Source organism: Poecile atricapillus, chromosome 2, assembly GCF_030490865.1.
Source record: "Poecile atricapillus isolate bPoeAtr1 chromosome 2, bPoeAtr1.hap1, whole genome shotgun sequence".
Taxonomy (NCBI): Eukaryota; Metazoa; Chordata; class Aves; order Passeriformes; family Paridae; genus Poecile; species Poecile atricapillus.
In genome coordinates this window covers 82,954,525-82,968,694 of record NC_081250.1, presented here as the reverse complement: position 1 = coordinate 82,968,694, position 14,170 = coordinate 82,954,525, and the positions used below count along the sequence as shown (strand labels likewise).

At 39.0% G+C, this 14,170-nt stretch overlaps 1 protein-coding gene across 2 annotated transcripts; it reads left to right on the top strand.

The window, feature by feature from the left end:
* The first annotated feature begins 9 nt into the window (after positions 1 to 9).
* Positions 10 to 11,561, top strand: SRD5A1 (steroid 5 alpha-reductase 1). Of its 2 annotated transcripts, XM_058833259.1 has the most exons (6): positions 10 to 434; positions 2,431 to 2,597; positions 5,682 to 5,783; positions 7,944 to 8,094; positions 9,515 to 9,572; positions 10,243 to 10,365. In XM_058833259.1, the coding sequence occupies exons 1-5, from the start codon at positions 109 to 111 to the stop codon at positions 9,537 to 9,539; spliced, it is 771 nt and encodes a 256-aa protein (XP_058689242.1). In that variant the 5' UTR covers positions 10 to 108; the 3' UTR covers positions 9,540 to 9,572; positions 10,243 to 10,365. The 2 variants fall into 2 exon arrangements, with proteins under 2 accessions (XP_058689242.1, XP_058689241.1); XM_058833258.1 differs by lacking the exon at positions 9,515 to 9,572 and having other exon boundaries at positions 14 to 434; positions 10,243 to 11,561.
* Positions 11,562 to 14,170: the final 2,609 nt, after the last annotated feature.

The following is a 14,170-nucleotide window of genomic DNA, read 5'->3' as shown; positions in this document are numbered from 1 at the left end:
TTCCCGAGCGCCCGGCCCTGCCTGGCCCCACCCACAACGAGCGGGTGGCGGCGGTCACGCCCCCGACGGCCACTGGCGGTGCCAGATGAACCGAAGCTGTAGAGGGGAATGGGGTTTGCTGGTGATGGCGGCGTGTGCGCGCTGTGGCGGCGGGCTGAGGGCCTCGAGGAGCGGCGGCTGCTGGAGCTCTTTTCCTACGGGCTGATGGCCCTGGGTGCCGCCTCCGCCCTGCTGCTCTGCTTCATCCCCATGCCCTACGGCCGGTACTCCTCGCGGCGTTTCGGCTGCCTGGTGCCCGCCCGTCCCGCCTGGGCGTTGCAGGAGCTGCCCTCCCTCCTCGTCCCGCTCGGGCTCGCCGCCTGTGGCGGGGCAGTCGCGACCGCCCGGCCCAACCGCGTCCTGCTAGGCTGTTTCCTCCTGCACTACGCGCACAGGTGCGGGGTCGGGCGGGCTGCGCTGCCTGCGGGCACAGGCGGGGGCTCTCTGCCATGCTGGGGGCAGGAGAAGGGATCGGTATTCATAAAGATAGCTGGTTGCTGCTTCCCGACCGAAGGGGGTTGAGGTTCTATTAATTAGCGTTTGTTACTTAATGTAATAGTTGCTGACACCTCTTCTGCTTCGCTACATTAAAATATGTTCTGTGTTGTTGTGGTAACTGGGTAAATAGCCGTGGCGATGAGGTGCTGGCTGTCTTGTGCGTACTGTGCTATGCACTGCGATGCTCCGGCGTGCAAACGGAGCGCTTGGCGATCCCTGTGCTGCTGCTGTGCCTCTCGGTGATTCCCAATTCAGAAGTGGATTGACCAGGCTGTCTTAAGGTCATACTGTTACAACAAGGAAAGTTCAACGCAGTGTACCGATATAATCTTGATGTTGCGAAGCAATAACTATTTTTCAATTATATTGCTCAACATTGTCTTTCAACATAGCGTTTATAGCAGGAGTTGGACTGGATAAGCCTTGTGTGTTTCCTCCAGCTTAGCATATTCAATGATTCATTAAAATACTGGCAAAGCTGAGGGTGAGTGCCCTGTGTTGCCAGGTAGTCAACAGTATTCGGACATTTTGTAAAAATACTTGGAGAAGGCAGCTTAGCTGGAGTCCAGGTGTGATCTTGCTGTTCCCTTCACATAATGGACAGTAGCTACTGGTCATACTCCATAAGTAAATTTGCCAGCAAGTCAGGAGGGATAGATTTGTTAGGTTTATTTTAAGCCATTTGTGTGGTTGATACATTATCTTCTGGTCCTTATTGAGAAAAACTCTTGATTTTGACCAAGTCTATTCCATAGCCTTGTGGTGGGGGAGGTATAGGATATGTGGCTGACCTGGAGGCTGCCTTTGAAAACCTGGAATTGTGTCTTTGCTTCCCCTTTTTCTATTCTTAAGCATAAAGATATTAGCTTTCACATAGGATCTTAACTCATCCTTTATGTCTGGGAATAGCTAGAATACGAGGCAATGGTTTGTACAAAAACTGAGCTGTGCTGCGCTTTCTTTTTTTCCAGTTGCTTGTTGCTATTGCCAAACCTAAGAGCCTTTTCTGTAGGGAGGACATAGACTGGAAGAGACCTCTGTTATGCAGTTCTGTTTGTTGTAGCATTGTGTGCTTTAAATAATCCTGTAATACATTTTTTACTCTTTCTTGTAAGCTGTTGGGGTTGGACTTCCTTTGGAAAGGTTATTTTGAAGCAGTCATCCTTGGGTAGATGGAAAACACGTGAAGAATGCTCAGGTTTCAGTGATCCTGCTTCTGTATCATTATAGATCATAATTAAATAATAGAAAATTGGGAGTTGGCAAGCTCTACAAGAAAGAGCACAAGAATATTCACCTGCTCTTCTTGTTTGGAGCTAGTTTGTTTACTTCATAGTCTCCCAGGAAAAGCCATCAAGACTCCTTTCCCAAATGGGATGGCAACTGTGGGTTTGTCACATCTTTAGAGGTGTCATAGAGTAGACCAAAATTGTCAAGGTGAAGCAATTAATGTTTTGGGTACAGGGTAGGGAGGAAACTGAGGTGAATTAAGTTAATTTCAATTGACTTTCCCCCTGGAAGTGCTGGGGAAATTTGGTGGAGGGATCTTGAGTCCTAGCTCATTTAAGAAAGCTTGATGATACAACTGAGGATTTAGGAACAAAAATGGACTGTCCTTAATATCAGTTGTCTTTAGTCTTGTCACCACAGTAATTGCTTTGGATACAAAGTTCAAAATTTCTGCCATAGGGGAGAGAAGGCTGATCTTGTAATTCCAATAAGGCAAAAAAAAGAATGTTTCAGATGCTAAAGCAAGTCCAGCTATCTTTTCTAACAGGCAACAAGGGCTGGTGCTGAGAATTTGAAAGGTAGGGTAGTGTGGATAGAGTTTGGACTTCAAAATTCTTTTTTTGTGGTTAATACAATAAATTTTGCTTTCTTTGTTTGCTGTAGGGCACTCATCTTTCCTCTTCTGATCCGTGAAGGAAAACCAACACCGTTTTTCACTTTTGTTTTAGCGCTTCTGTTTTGTGCTTTCAATGGATACTTGCAGGGCCGAAGCTTAACCACCTATGCAATTTACCCTGCTGGCTGGCTGTGTGATTCACGCTTCATTACAGGTGAGCTAAATCATGTTTATGAGAACATCAGATGTCATTTTCCTCTGTCTTCAGATATATTATTTTTATTGTGATTTTATAGTATCTTCTATATACTATATACTTCTATATACTATAGTATAGTATGCCATTTTATAAGTCTTCTAATCATTTTCTCATTGGTGTAGCTGGAGGCCTTTTAACCTTTTTTACTTTAGAACTGAGCGGACACTTCTTTCTGCAGTGCTAGATGATCTGATTGTCATCTTTACTCTTTAACAGCCAAGTAAATCCAAGTCATATTTTTTTTTCATATAGAAACTTTAAGCTCTCCATGGAACCAGCAGCATACAGATTTAGAAGAAGCAAGGACTTTCTGTGTAACATGCAGATTAAACTAAAGTAAATTAATTCATTAAGTAAAAAATCTAGCAAGGATAGCTGCTAACTACTGATATATCATGGCAAATGCTACAAGTCATTGGTGTCAGGAAATCTATGCTGGATGCACACACAGGCGCCAATCCAGCTGCCCATGTAATTGGGGGGTGGTTTTGTCAAATGACAAAACTGGCCCCACAAGGAAGGGGTGGAACGGTTGATCATTCAGTCTCAATTGGGAAGTGATGTTACATTTACACTCGAAGCCATTGATATGATTAAAAGACTAAGGTATTTAGTGACAAAGTATTTTATTTACTTTTGTGTTTCCTAGGCATCTACTTTTGCCTACTGTCAAAATTATAGTATCATTTTCTAATGAAATCTTTACAGAACAATCATTTGCATCTGAAGATAAACTGTAATATTTTGCTTCATCAGTCAAAGGCAAAGTACTGGACTGTGTAGATCCTTGATCTGAGTCAGTACCCTTCTTTCTGTTATTCTGTAGCCAGAGCAAGTTAGTGTTTCTCCTATTTTTTTTCAAGCTTTTTACAACAACAACAACAAATTTTTTTGTCTTTATTCCAGTGTCATGGTGGATGACAGTAGAGGACAACTGTGCTAAATACTGTGATGAACATGAGGTTGAAGAAATTTCAGTCTAAGTAGATTCAGTTGCCAAGATTAGGAGGCATTTCTGTTTGTGTGTTAAAAATAGAGAAATTGAGGCACAGAGGAATGACTTCAGAGGGAACTAGAATATATTAGAAATTTTCTTGGTCATTTCAAACTTCCACTTGCCTGAAATCAGAATCCAGAAAAAAAAAAAAAATTTAAAAGATTTGTTGATCAAAACTGTTGAAGTCTGAAGCTAGGCAAGCTTTGTTTTCAGTACCTTAGTCGAAAGATATCTCAATACAGTGCTGTGAATAAATCATGATTAAGGAGCCATAAATCAGTTCTTCCTTACTCAAATATCTTAAAAAAAACCCCAAGTTAATAAGACTTGTTGCTCAAGTTTCCTTGGGTTCTTTTGGGGGTGGTTTTTTTTTTTCTTAATTTTTCAAGGATTTCTGAAAGATGCAAATGTATAAATGACAATAGTTAGGTTCATCTGCCTTCAGTTATGAATACTTCTGTGTATGAATTAGTTTGTGGTTTTGTTTGCTTTTTTTCCAAATAATACTAGTTTGAAATACATGCTTATATGTATTTCTAGTAGCATTAAACATAAGTGAAGTGTTGCTCTTGTGACTACTGTTAATCAATATAGTGCTTTAAAAAGTTTTTGTGAAAACTAAGAAAGTGGAGGTTCCTGGTATATGTATCAACCACTTTAATGTTCTGCTTCAAATGCAGAACCATGAGCTGCAAAACCAAGAACATCATAGTCTTTCAGCATGATCCTTACACCTGTATGCCAATAAAGAGCTTGTGAATTTACCAAGAGAGCTGGTGATACTCTCAAGTGGTGACTGCTACAAACAGGACACTAGCGCCTCTGTGCCTCACCCTTTTGTCCTTTCCTAATCTATCTGCACTTTTAGTTGGAAACTCCTTTCTTCCTTTGCTTGCTTTAGCTTCTTCAAACCCTTTGCTGTATGCCATGTCTTTTCTCACTCCTTTAAGTAAGCCCCTATTCAACTACTTCCTTCAAATGTTGATGGCTAACTCTTTGGTGCACCAAAACACTTTTTTAGTAGCAGCTCTGCCAAGCAGAACAGCACCTGTAACTCACAAGGTGCAGGTTACAGAACCATCAGCACCTCAACTATTGCACAAAGCTTTTTATCTGGCACGATAAAGTATTTATTAAGTGCACATGTCACCTCTGCTCTCTTCACACATCAGACCTGAAAAGCATGTATGCATTGTCCATATCTGGATCTAATCTTGTACGCAAGGGATGTGGGTTACCAGTTTTTCTCCTAATATCAATAGATCTGGATGCTCCAGATGATTGTGTCTTGTTGGAAAAACTACTCACAGAATCTGAGATGAGGCACTGGTTAACCTCAAAACAGACCTTATCTATTCCTTATCAGCAGGGAATGCTGCCTTCAAGGGAAGATAACATAGGTAACATGTTGCTGAGGAATAAAAATAATGAATTTCAACCTAAATTCCTTTTGATTTATCCCATCATCACGACAACATAAGGATGCAGAATGTGACAACAGTCTCAGTTTCTGTGAAAGGCTGTAATAAATGGCTAAATCATTTTGCTGAACGGCACGAGTAAATGGTATGTTAATTCCTTCACGGTTGTATTCCTTTTATTGCACAGAAATCTGTTGGGAAAATTATGATATGCCATCAGTAAAATAATAAAAGAACAGTGGGGCTAAGATACGACTATTTCTTTCAATGTGTAAAATTTTAGCATATTTGTTTTTCTGTGTGGAAGTTAGGAAAACATACATGTTACATCTGCATATATGCACATACATACATTTATATAAGTCTAGCAACATAAGAATAAACTTCATTTTTACAGTGCTATTTCCCTAGTTTCCCTAGGGAGCTCTTTGTACTGTGAGCTCTACTGACTGAAGAGCACAGTGTGGGACTGGGACTGTGCAGTACATCACCAGAACTGTTTATATGCTGCTTACATTACTACTGCTTTGAGACAATATGCTTAATGTGATATCTGACTGTATTTTTTTTTCTGAACAAACACAGTACATTAAATATAGTACTTTCAATATTTCTCTTCAGGTTTTTTAGGGTGGTTGATTGGCATGGCCATCAATGTTCATTCTGATCATATTCTCAGAAATCTGAGAAAACCAGGGGAAACTGGCTACAAGATACCAAGAGGTAAGTAAAATGGTACAGAAATTAATGCAACAAAAAGAAGTGTCTCTCATATAAGAGGTGGAGAGCACTTGGACTGTTCAGATGGGAGAAGAGAAGGCTCAGGGAGATCTTACCAAAGTTTATGTATACATGATGGGGGAGGACAAAGAAGAGAGAACCAGTCTCTCCTTAGTGGTGTGTAGTGACAGGACCAGAGGCAGTGGACACAAAATTCAAGTACATAAAATTGCATCTAAATTGTTCTGATTATTTTTTTTTCTTCTCTGTGAGGGTGGTCAAACACACTGATGTGGAACAGGTTGCCCAGAGAGATTGTAGGGAGACTCAAGACCAGATGAGGCATAGTCCTGGGCAACCTGTTCTGCCTGAACCTGCTTCAGCAGTGGTGTTTGGACAAGATTATCTCAAGAGATGCCTTCCAACCTAAAATGATTCTGTGTGCAAATGACCTTCTAAAGCTTGGTGTATTTTAGAGGAAATAGTAATTTATGATAGTAGAGGCAATTGAAAATGACATTTTGCTTTCTACCACAGGAAGTGATTTTATAGTTTGGGAAGCATTTTATTTTTTCCTCTTAAGCCAAGTATTGTAAGGAATCTGTTTCATGGTATCATTTGGCTTGTGAAAATCTTTGGGTTTCTTTACCAACATTGGCTATATTTTTAAAAAAGAGTAGAAATGTAACAGCATTGCCCAACTTTTCAGAGAATCAGGAGGTGGGTGGAGAAGAAAGACCTAAGTTATCAACTCATTGTGGGGGCAGGAGGGGAATGAAGAAAGTACTCAGCATGTGATCCATCTCATGTCCCTTAAATAATCAGAGAACAGCAACAATTTTGGAAAGAGAGACACAGGGAAAAGAGGAAAGAAATCCAAACTCATTTGGCTTTATTAATTCTGGCCTTCATGGGAAAATGGAGAATATGAAAGGCTTTCTTATGGAGGCTGTTTTGAAGTGTTAAGGTTTATTGACACTTTTGGAAGCAGGCACTCTTCTGGGTACATTACACTCACTGAGAGCAGAAAGATAATATTACCTCTGAATTCTGTTTTCTCACTACATTTTTTTTCTGAGTTGTTGCTTTTTCTTCATTGCTAATTTATTTACTAAAACTGTAAGAACTAAGATATGTATGATAGACGGTTATTTTTCACCAAGAAGGTGAAAATAATTATAATTTTAATAGATGTAAATTGAAGTGCTTATGTGAAAAATGAATATAAATATACTGTACTATGTTCAGTGTGCAAAAAGGTTCTGAAGGAAATGTGTTATTTGCTGTAAGATCAGGAGGAGGTGGTCTTTCTGATGTTGCTTATCCAGTGCTAGAATTTCACTTTTCTTTTGTCACAAAAGTAGTATAATTAGGGCAAGGTCAAAACATGTCTTTTATTACATTTGCCAAATACTTGGGGGTTTTTTTTGCCAAATACTTTTTTTTTACCATTGCCAAATATAGTTTCTCACTGGTAAAGCACATACTGAGATGTTACAAATTTGTACACTGACTTTGTAATTAGGGTGAAATTCTTAATTTACAAGATTCCCAGCAGCTGAGTACCAATTGTTTATGCACAATTATCTGTACAATAGATTTAACACAGACTGCCAAATTTTCACTGAGTGTAAGGGTTGAAACAACAGATCTGATGAGGAATGTGAACAAAAGTGCAACAGCTTTGTAAGCCAGAGAATAAATTTGGAACTTTAGTTCATAATAATAGTATTGTTCATAATTAACTTAATTCCTAAAGTACTTAAAGAAATAAAAATTGTAGGCTAACTAACCCTATGAGTATTTTCTGGGACTCAAGGGGTGTATGTCTTCTATTTCTACATATTTTAAAAAAGGTTTAGTGTATGATCAAAGAACATATCATTAAGTTATTATTCACAAAGGCATGTACTTGCTTCTGATGATAATAAATCTACTTTTCTTTCTTTGTTTAAAGAGGAAAAATGGAGCTACAAAAGGTCTTTCTTAGAATGAGATCTGAAGTGAACCTTCATAGTACAGCTTGAACTGAAAAACGCTGTCTCCACTGCCTTTAAAGATTAAATACAGACATTGGTGATAGAGCTTCTATTTGGTGTGCAGAAAACATAACATTGGACGTCTTGATTAAGGTGTTTTGAAGTAACTCTGTCCTGCTTTCAGGAGGAATGTTTGAGTATGTCAGTGGAGCCAACTTTTTTGGAGAGATCCTGGAATGGTTTGGGTTTGCCCTTGCCTGCTACACCATTGAAAGCCTTGCATTTGCATTGTGTACTCTCTTCATACTGGGTTCAAGAGCAAGACAACACCACAAGTAAGTGTTCCTGCCTTGTAATTTCTGTTGTCTCTATTCCACACAGCATTTCTGTTTCACAAATTATGCCTCATCCTGTAGGGATGCTGCAGAGCAAGTCTTGTGAAAGAGACTGCTGCTCTAGGGCAGAATATGATAGAGAATACTCTGAGAAGATTAAGTACTGCAGAATTTCAGCAGAATAGTACAGAGCATAAACACAGTGCAACAAGGTGGTCAAAATTTTGTTTAAATGAAGGTAGTTCATCCTGGATCTGTAAAGATTATAGACAAGTTTAGCAATATTGTCTTAATTAATCAAATACTACACTTTCCCTTCTCAAACTTGTTTCTGTAATATTAAAATTTTGAAAATCACCCAAGCTGTCTTTAACAGGCACACTTTATAGTCATGTCTGTATAATATTGACTGTAATCAGTTGTATGGACATTATGAAAACAGTTCTGGAGATTATATTTAATGAAGTCTCTGCTCCAAACATTCTGACTGCTCATGTACTGTATTTATAATGTGGCTTTCCTGCTAACAAGAAGGACCATAGCTTGAGAAGACTTGTTTCCTGAAAGGACTCTCATTAAGGAATAGCATGCTTAAAAGAATTTGAACACGTTGATTTTATTTTGGTTATTTTCAGTTTCCTGTTTTGGTTCTCATGTTGAAACTTAGGGGCATAAGAAGAAATAAACATGAATTTAAGGAGAAAACATTTAAAAAAAAAAAAAACCTGACCATCTGTGAGAGCAGCCATGTTTATGTTTAATGGCATCTTGAAAACCTCCAGATAGAGAGGTTTTCCTGCCCCTTGTTTATAGGGTGTTCCAGGTCTGTATTATCCTCCTACTGAACAAGTATCCAAACCTGTTGCCTATAACCATCTCTCCCTGTTTTATCATCTCCTATTAGTGAGTGGAGTTGGAGAATATCTTAAGTTGGGAGGGGCATTTGAAGGTTGTCCAGTCAACTGGTGTGACTGCTCCAGCCAGGGCAAACCACAAGGCTCTGCCCAGTTGACTAGGGCTCATCCAACTGAGTTCTAAGTGTCTCCTCCTTGCCAGATGAAGCAAGGACAGATTCTTCTGCTTCTCCTTGTATATTACATTCTTCAGGCTCAAATTCCATGGTTGGTTTCCATCAATCTTAAGCCTTGGTGGCATTCTTTCAGAACATCAAGAAAAACTAAATGTTGTTAACAGAAGCTATTTACACTAAAGGGAAAATGCATGAAAATGGAAGAGGGGTACAGGAAAAAAAACCCAAGCAACTAAAAATAGCAAATCCATGTAAGTGAAGGAGCATGTTAGTGTAGTTTGTTTATTTAAAAAACTTAGAATAAATGACTGAAATAGGTAAATAGGGTAATAACTGTATTCCCTAGATGCAGGTTATCGTGCATTGCATGTTTTGTTCTGTTTATTCCAGCTTTGATCTTGCAATTAGCTGTTGATATTATGAATATCTGCACCTTCGAGGAACCCAGGTGAACTTGGTTCTTTTATTTCAGAGAAGCAGAAGAACAAATATTCAAAAATGGGAGTAAATGTGCGAGTTACGGAAAGTGAAAACAAATAATATCTGATAGTGCTCTGCATTTTTTTTTAATTGTCTGAATTTGAAAATAGTGATGGTCTTTAAGGGGTGTTAGCAATAAGGCAAGTGCAGTGTTTGTCATGTTCAGTTTGATTACCCAAATTCTAACTTCAGCCAAAGATGTTTCTATGCAGAATGGGACTCTCAGTCCAATGTGTGAAGTATCCCTTGCTTCCATATGAAATCATTATGCAATGACATGTTTTTGATTTAATTTTTCTCCCTCTAATTCTAAAATGTGTAAATACTCAGGATGTGTAACAATATACATTTTGAAAGAATGGGTTATTCCTTCCCTGACATATGTCACCACATCTGTTGGTTTGATTTCCCATTGCTGGCAACTGTAACTTAGTTTTGTTATATTTGGTGATTAGATGTCATTAGGGTGAGTGCACTAAATGCTATTTTTCTATCCAGAGTAAGTTCTAAAAGTATTTTTTTTTGTTTGTAGACAAAAACGTGTATGGATTAAATTAAACACATTGTACAATTATTTAATTTTCTCAAGAATGTTTTGAAGACTCTATACTCATCAGATTTCTTTCTTTGTTTTTCAGATGGTACCTTGAGAAATTTGAAGACTATCCAAAGGACAGAAAAATTGTCATCCCATTTTTGTACTGAGCTGTGCTTTTAACACTTTGAGATGTATGGCTTTTAGTAACAGCCAACATTTTACAGATACTGACAGGCTAGTAACACACTCAGATCATCACTATGACAAAGCCTTTCCATCACTGCTACTATTACTTACTGCTTTTTCCTCTTAATGGTAACCCAGAAGTCTGATGAATAGGGTGAATAGGAACAGAAGTGCTTTTCCAGCAATGAAGCACCTTTAAAAATACATTAGGCAATGAGTCTGAATTGGCATTGTGGGAAGTATTGTGCACAACTTCTGATGCTTCTTTTTCTGCCTCTGAGGGCTTCTGCTGTTTCCACTCAATGTAGCCAAGCTGAACTGAGGACTGTGCTGTGAGCTCAGCCACCCTCTGCAGTCTGCATCCAGACTGCACCCTGGATGGTGTATTCTGCCTACATATACAAATAGGGTTGATTTTATTTTTTTTCCCTGCCTTACTAATCCTTTCATTTCCCTCACCTGCATCTCCAGAAGTGCTGGTGATTTAGACCAAGGAATTAGATGAATACAGATGCTTTTAGATGAGAGGCAGTGTTTTCCCTTCTCTTTGCACCCTTACAAATATAGGGACACTGTATAGACAATATTTAATGATATTTACATAAAAGTTGTACTGCTAATAGATTAATATTGTCATCTACCTCTTAAAATTGATAGCAATCTCAAGATGCAATATGTGTCTTCTTACTCTAAGCTGGTTTTGGAAGTCTACTTAAGATACTTAGGCCAATCTAGCATTGTTAACAATTGTGTAATGTTTTCTACCTTACCTTATAAAAAAACCCTTGAGATTTAAAAAAAATTTAAACTATGCTGTTTTAAAAAAATCAAGTGTCTTCCTTCATCTATGATAACATTCTAGATGATTTTATATTCTAATATTCTGGAGCCTTGTGTCAGTTCTCATACCCTATCTTTTACTCATAAAGGACTCCAGAGTGGTTTCAAGAACATGATGGGATCCCAAGCGTACATATTTTCAAGTTAACTGTGTCTTTTGCATGATTGTAATAATAAAGAATATTTTAGAATTACTGACACAAAAAAAAAAAAACTGAAACAACTCAAGGAAAAACTAAAAGAAAAAAATCCAATTAAGCCCCCAAGTGAACAACCAAATTCCAATAATTAAAAGAATTAACAAAAACAAACAAATTTACACTAAAAAAGCTTTCCACAAAACCCCAAATCTCTGCTGCTAATATAATTTGAAAATAAATGGAATTCAAACTTTTGCCAAGTGTCATCTACTCTGTTTTTGTACTATTATATTGGGTTATGTTCTTCAAAACAAATTAGTAACATAATTTTGCCAGATGCTAAGAAAGTAAGCTTACTTTTTACTTTTTTGCAGTAAGATTTGTTTTGATGAACAGTCATGATGCTCACTAGAGAGAGAGAGGGTGGTGAAGAGTATGATTTACTCCTCAATGCTAAAATGGATAAAAGCTCAATAGGATCACTTAAAACATATTCTGAAGATAATTTTAGAAACTTAGTCTTAAATATCAGGATATTTCCAAATCCTGTCATTTCTGCAGCATTTTTTAAAATCTTCCTGTCTAAATCTACCTATCAAAATCTCTTTCAGTGATAAAAAATATAGGATTCGAAAACCACTATCTACCCAAGGTGTTTAAACACTTACATAGTTTATGGTGAATTAATATCTTTTTTGGGTTTGTGTGGCCAGATTTTGGTGGTGGGGTCTACAGGTGTGGCTTCTGTAAGAAGCTGCTAGAAGCTTCTGCCATGTCTGGCCAATGCCAGGTTGTCCCAGGGACATCCTGCCCCTGACCAAGGCTGAGCCCATCAGGAAGGACAGTGATGTCTTTGTAATAACATATTTAAGGAACAAAAAAAAGATGTGGGCAGAGCAACATCTATGCAGACAGCAAGTGGAGGAGTGGGAGGAAGTGCTTCCAGTGCTGGAGCTGAGATTTCCATACTGGAGCTGTGCCCCTGCACCCCATGAAGGACCATAGGGATGCAGAGATCCACCTGCAGCCTGTGGAGGATCCTTGTGTTGGAGCAGGTGGCTGCCTGAGATGAGGCTGTGAACCCATGGAAAGCCTGTGCTGGAGCAGGGTTGTGACAAGGGTTTTTGGAGAGAGGAGCCCATGCTAGGGCAGGTTTCATGGTGGGACTTGTGACCCTGTGGGGGACCCATACTGGAGCAGGCTGTGCCTGAATGGCTGTACCCTGTGGAAGAGCAATCCTCGTCGGAGAAGTTCACGGGGAACTGTTGCCCACAGGACAGACTCAGATTGGAGAAGTTCATGGAGAACTGTCGCCCATGGGAGGGAGCCCATATTGGAGCAGGGGAAGGCCTCCTCTCTTTGAGTAGCAGGAGAAGCCACAGGTGATAAACTGACCATAGCCCCCATTCCCTGTCTCCCTGAACTGCCCTGGGGGAGGAGGTAGAGTTTGGAGGTGGAGGGAGGGTGTTTTTAAGATATTTAAGATATTTAGGGTGTTTTCATTATCCTGATCTGATTTTTTTTCTCGTTTAATTGGATTACTATAATTCAGTAATAAATTCAGTTAATATCCCCAATCCAAGTCTGTTTTTTCTGTGGTGATATTTTATGAGTGATCTCTCCTGGTCCTTATCTCAACCCATGAAGCTTAGGCCTTTTCTTCCCCCTGTCCAGTTGTGGAGAGGAGTGACAGAGTGGCTTTGGTGTACACCTGACATTCAGCCAGGGTCAACCCACCAAAATATCTTATATTTTCAGCGATATTTGTTTAAAAATCACTAATGGGATAACCTACCAGTAAAAAAACATATTATGCAGCACTTTAGTCTCTAACACTTTTTCTTTATTTTCTTCTTTTTTTCTTTGCCTTTTTTGAAAAGGCAAATAATTTTTTAACACCTAACAGTGAAAGAAAGGTCAGTGTTTATTACATCTCTGTACTCAAGAGCTGTAGCTCTCTAGTCAGTAGTCTTTTATCATAGTTTCCAGAAAATTTGAACAGATGCCTTGATTTAGCTCTGCTACTATGATAATAAATATTTATCTTGCCTGAAAGTTCAGTTAGTTTGCCCACATAACATTAATTTATGGTTTGCCTACAGTGGGATAGGATCTGAAGTGGGATGGTCTGACAGCTTATCCCTGTTCTCTCTCTTGTTACAGAAAAAGAGCTAAAGTCTGTGGGCTGTGAATGTCAGCACGTTTAAAATTTTAGTTAATTGGATTAAAAAAAAAAACAAACCCAAACCCAAGCCAGAACGTTTTGTTCTTGGTCTGATTATATTTTATACTCTCATTATACTTGTAGAGCTTTCCCTAAATAAAGTACAGGTTTTATTTGAGGCAGTTCTTAGAGTGCAGGTCTTAGGAGGAACAGCTGCAAGAGCTGGGACTGTTTAGCCTGGAGAAAAGGAGGCCCAGGGAGAATATTACTACTCTCTACAACTGCCTGAAAAGAGGTTGTAGCCAGGTGAGAGTTCATCTCTTCTCTCAGGTAACAAGTGATAGAATGAGATGAAATGGTCTCATGTTGTGGCAGAGGAGGTTCAGATTCGCTATTATGAAAAATTTCTTCACTGAAAGGGTTGTCAAGCCCTGGAACAGGCTGCCTGGGGAAGTGGTGGAGTTACCATCCTTCGAGGTATTTAAAAGACATGTAGTGGTGGCACTGAGGGAGATGGTTTAATGGTGGACTTGGTTAGTGCTGGGTTAACAGCTGGACTCAATGAACTCTGAGGTCTTTTCCAACCTAAACGACTCCATGATTCCTACATTTTAAGACCCAGGTACATTGGTGAAAGTGTATGATCAACTTGGTCAAATGCTAGAATTGCCTTTTGTTTAAACAATATCCTACATATT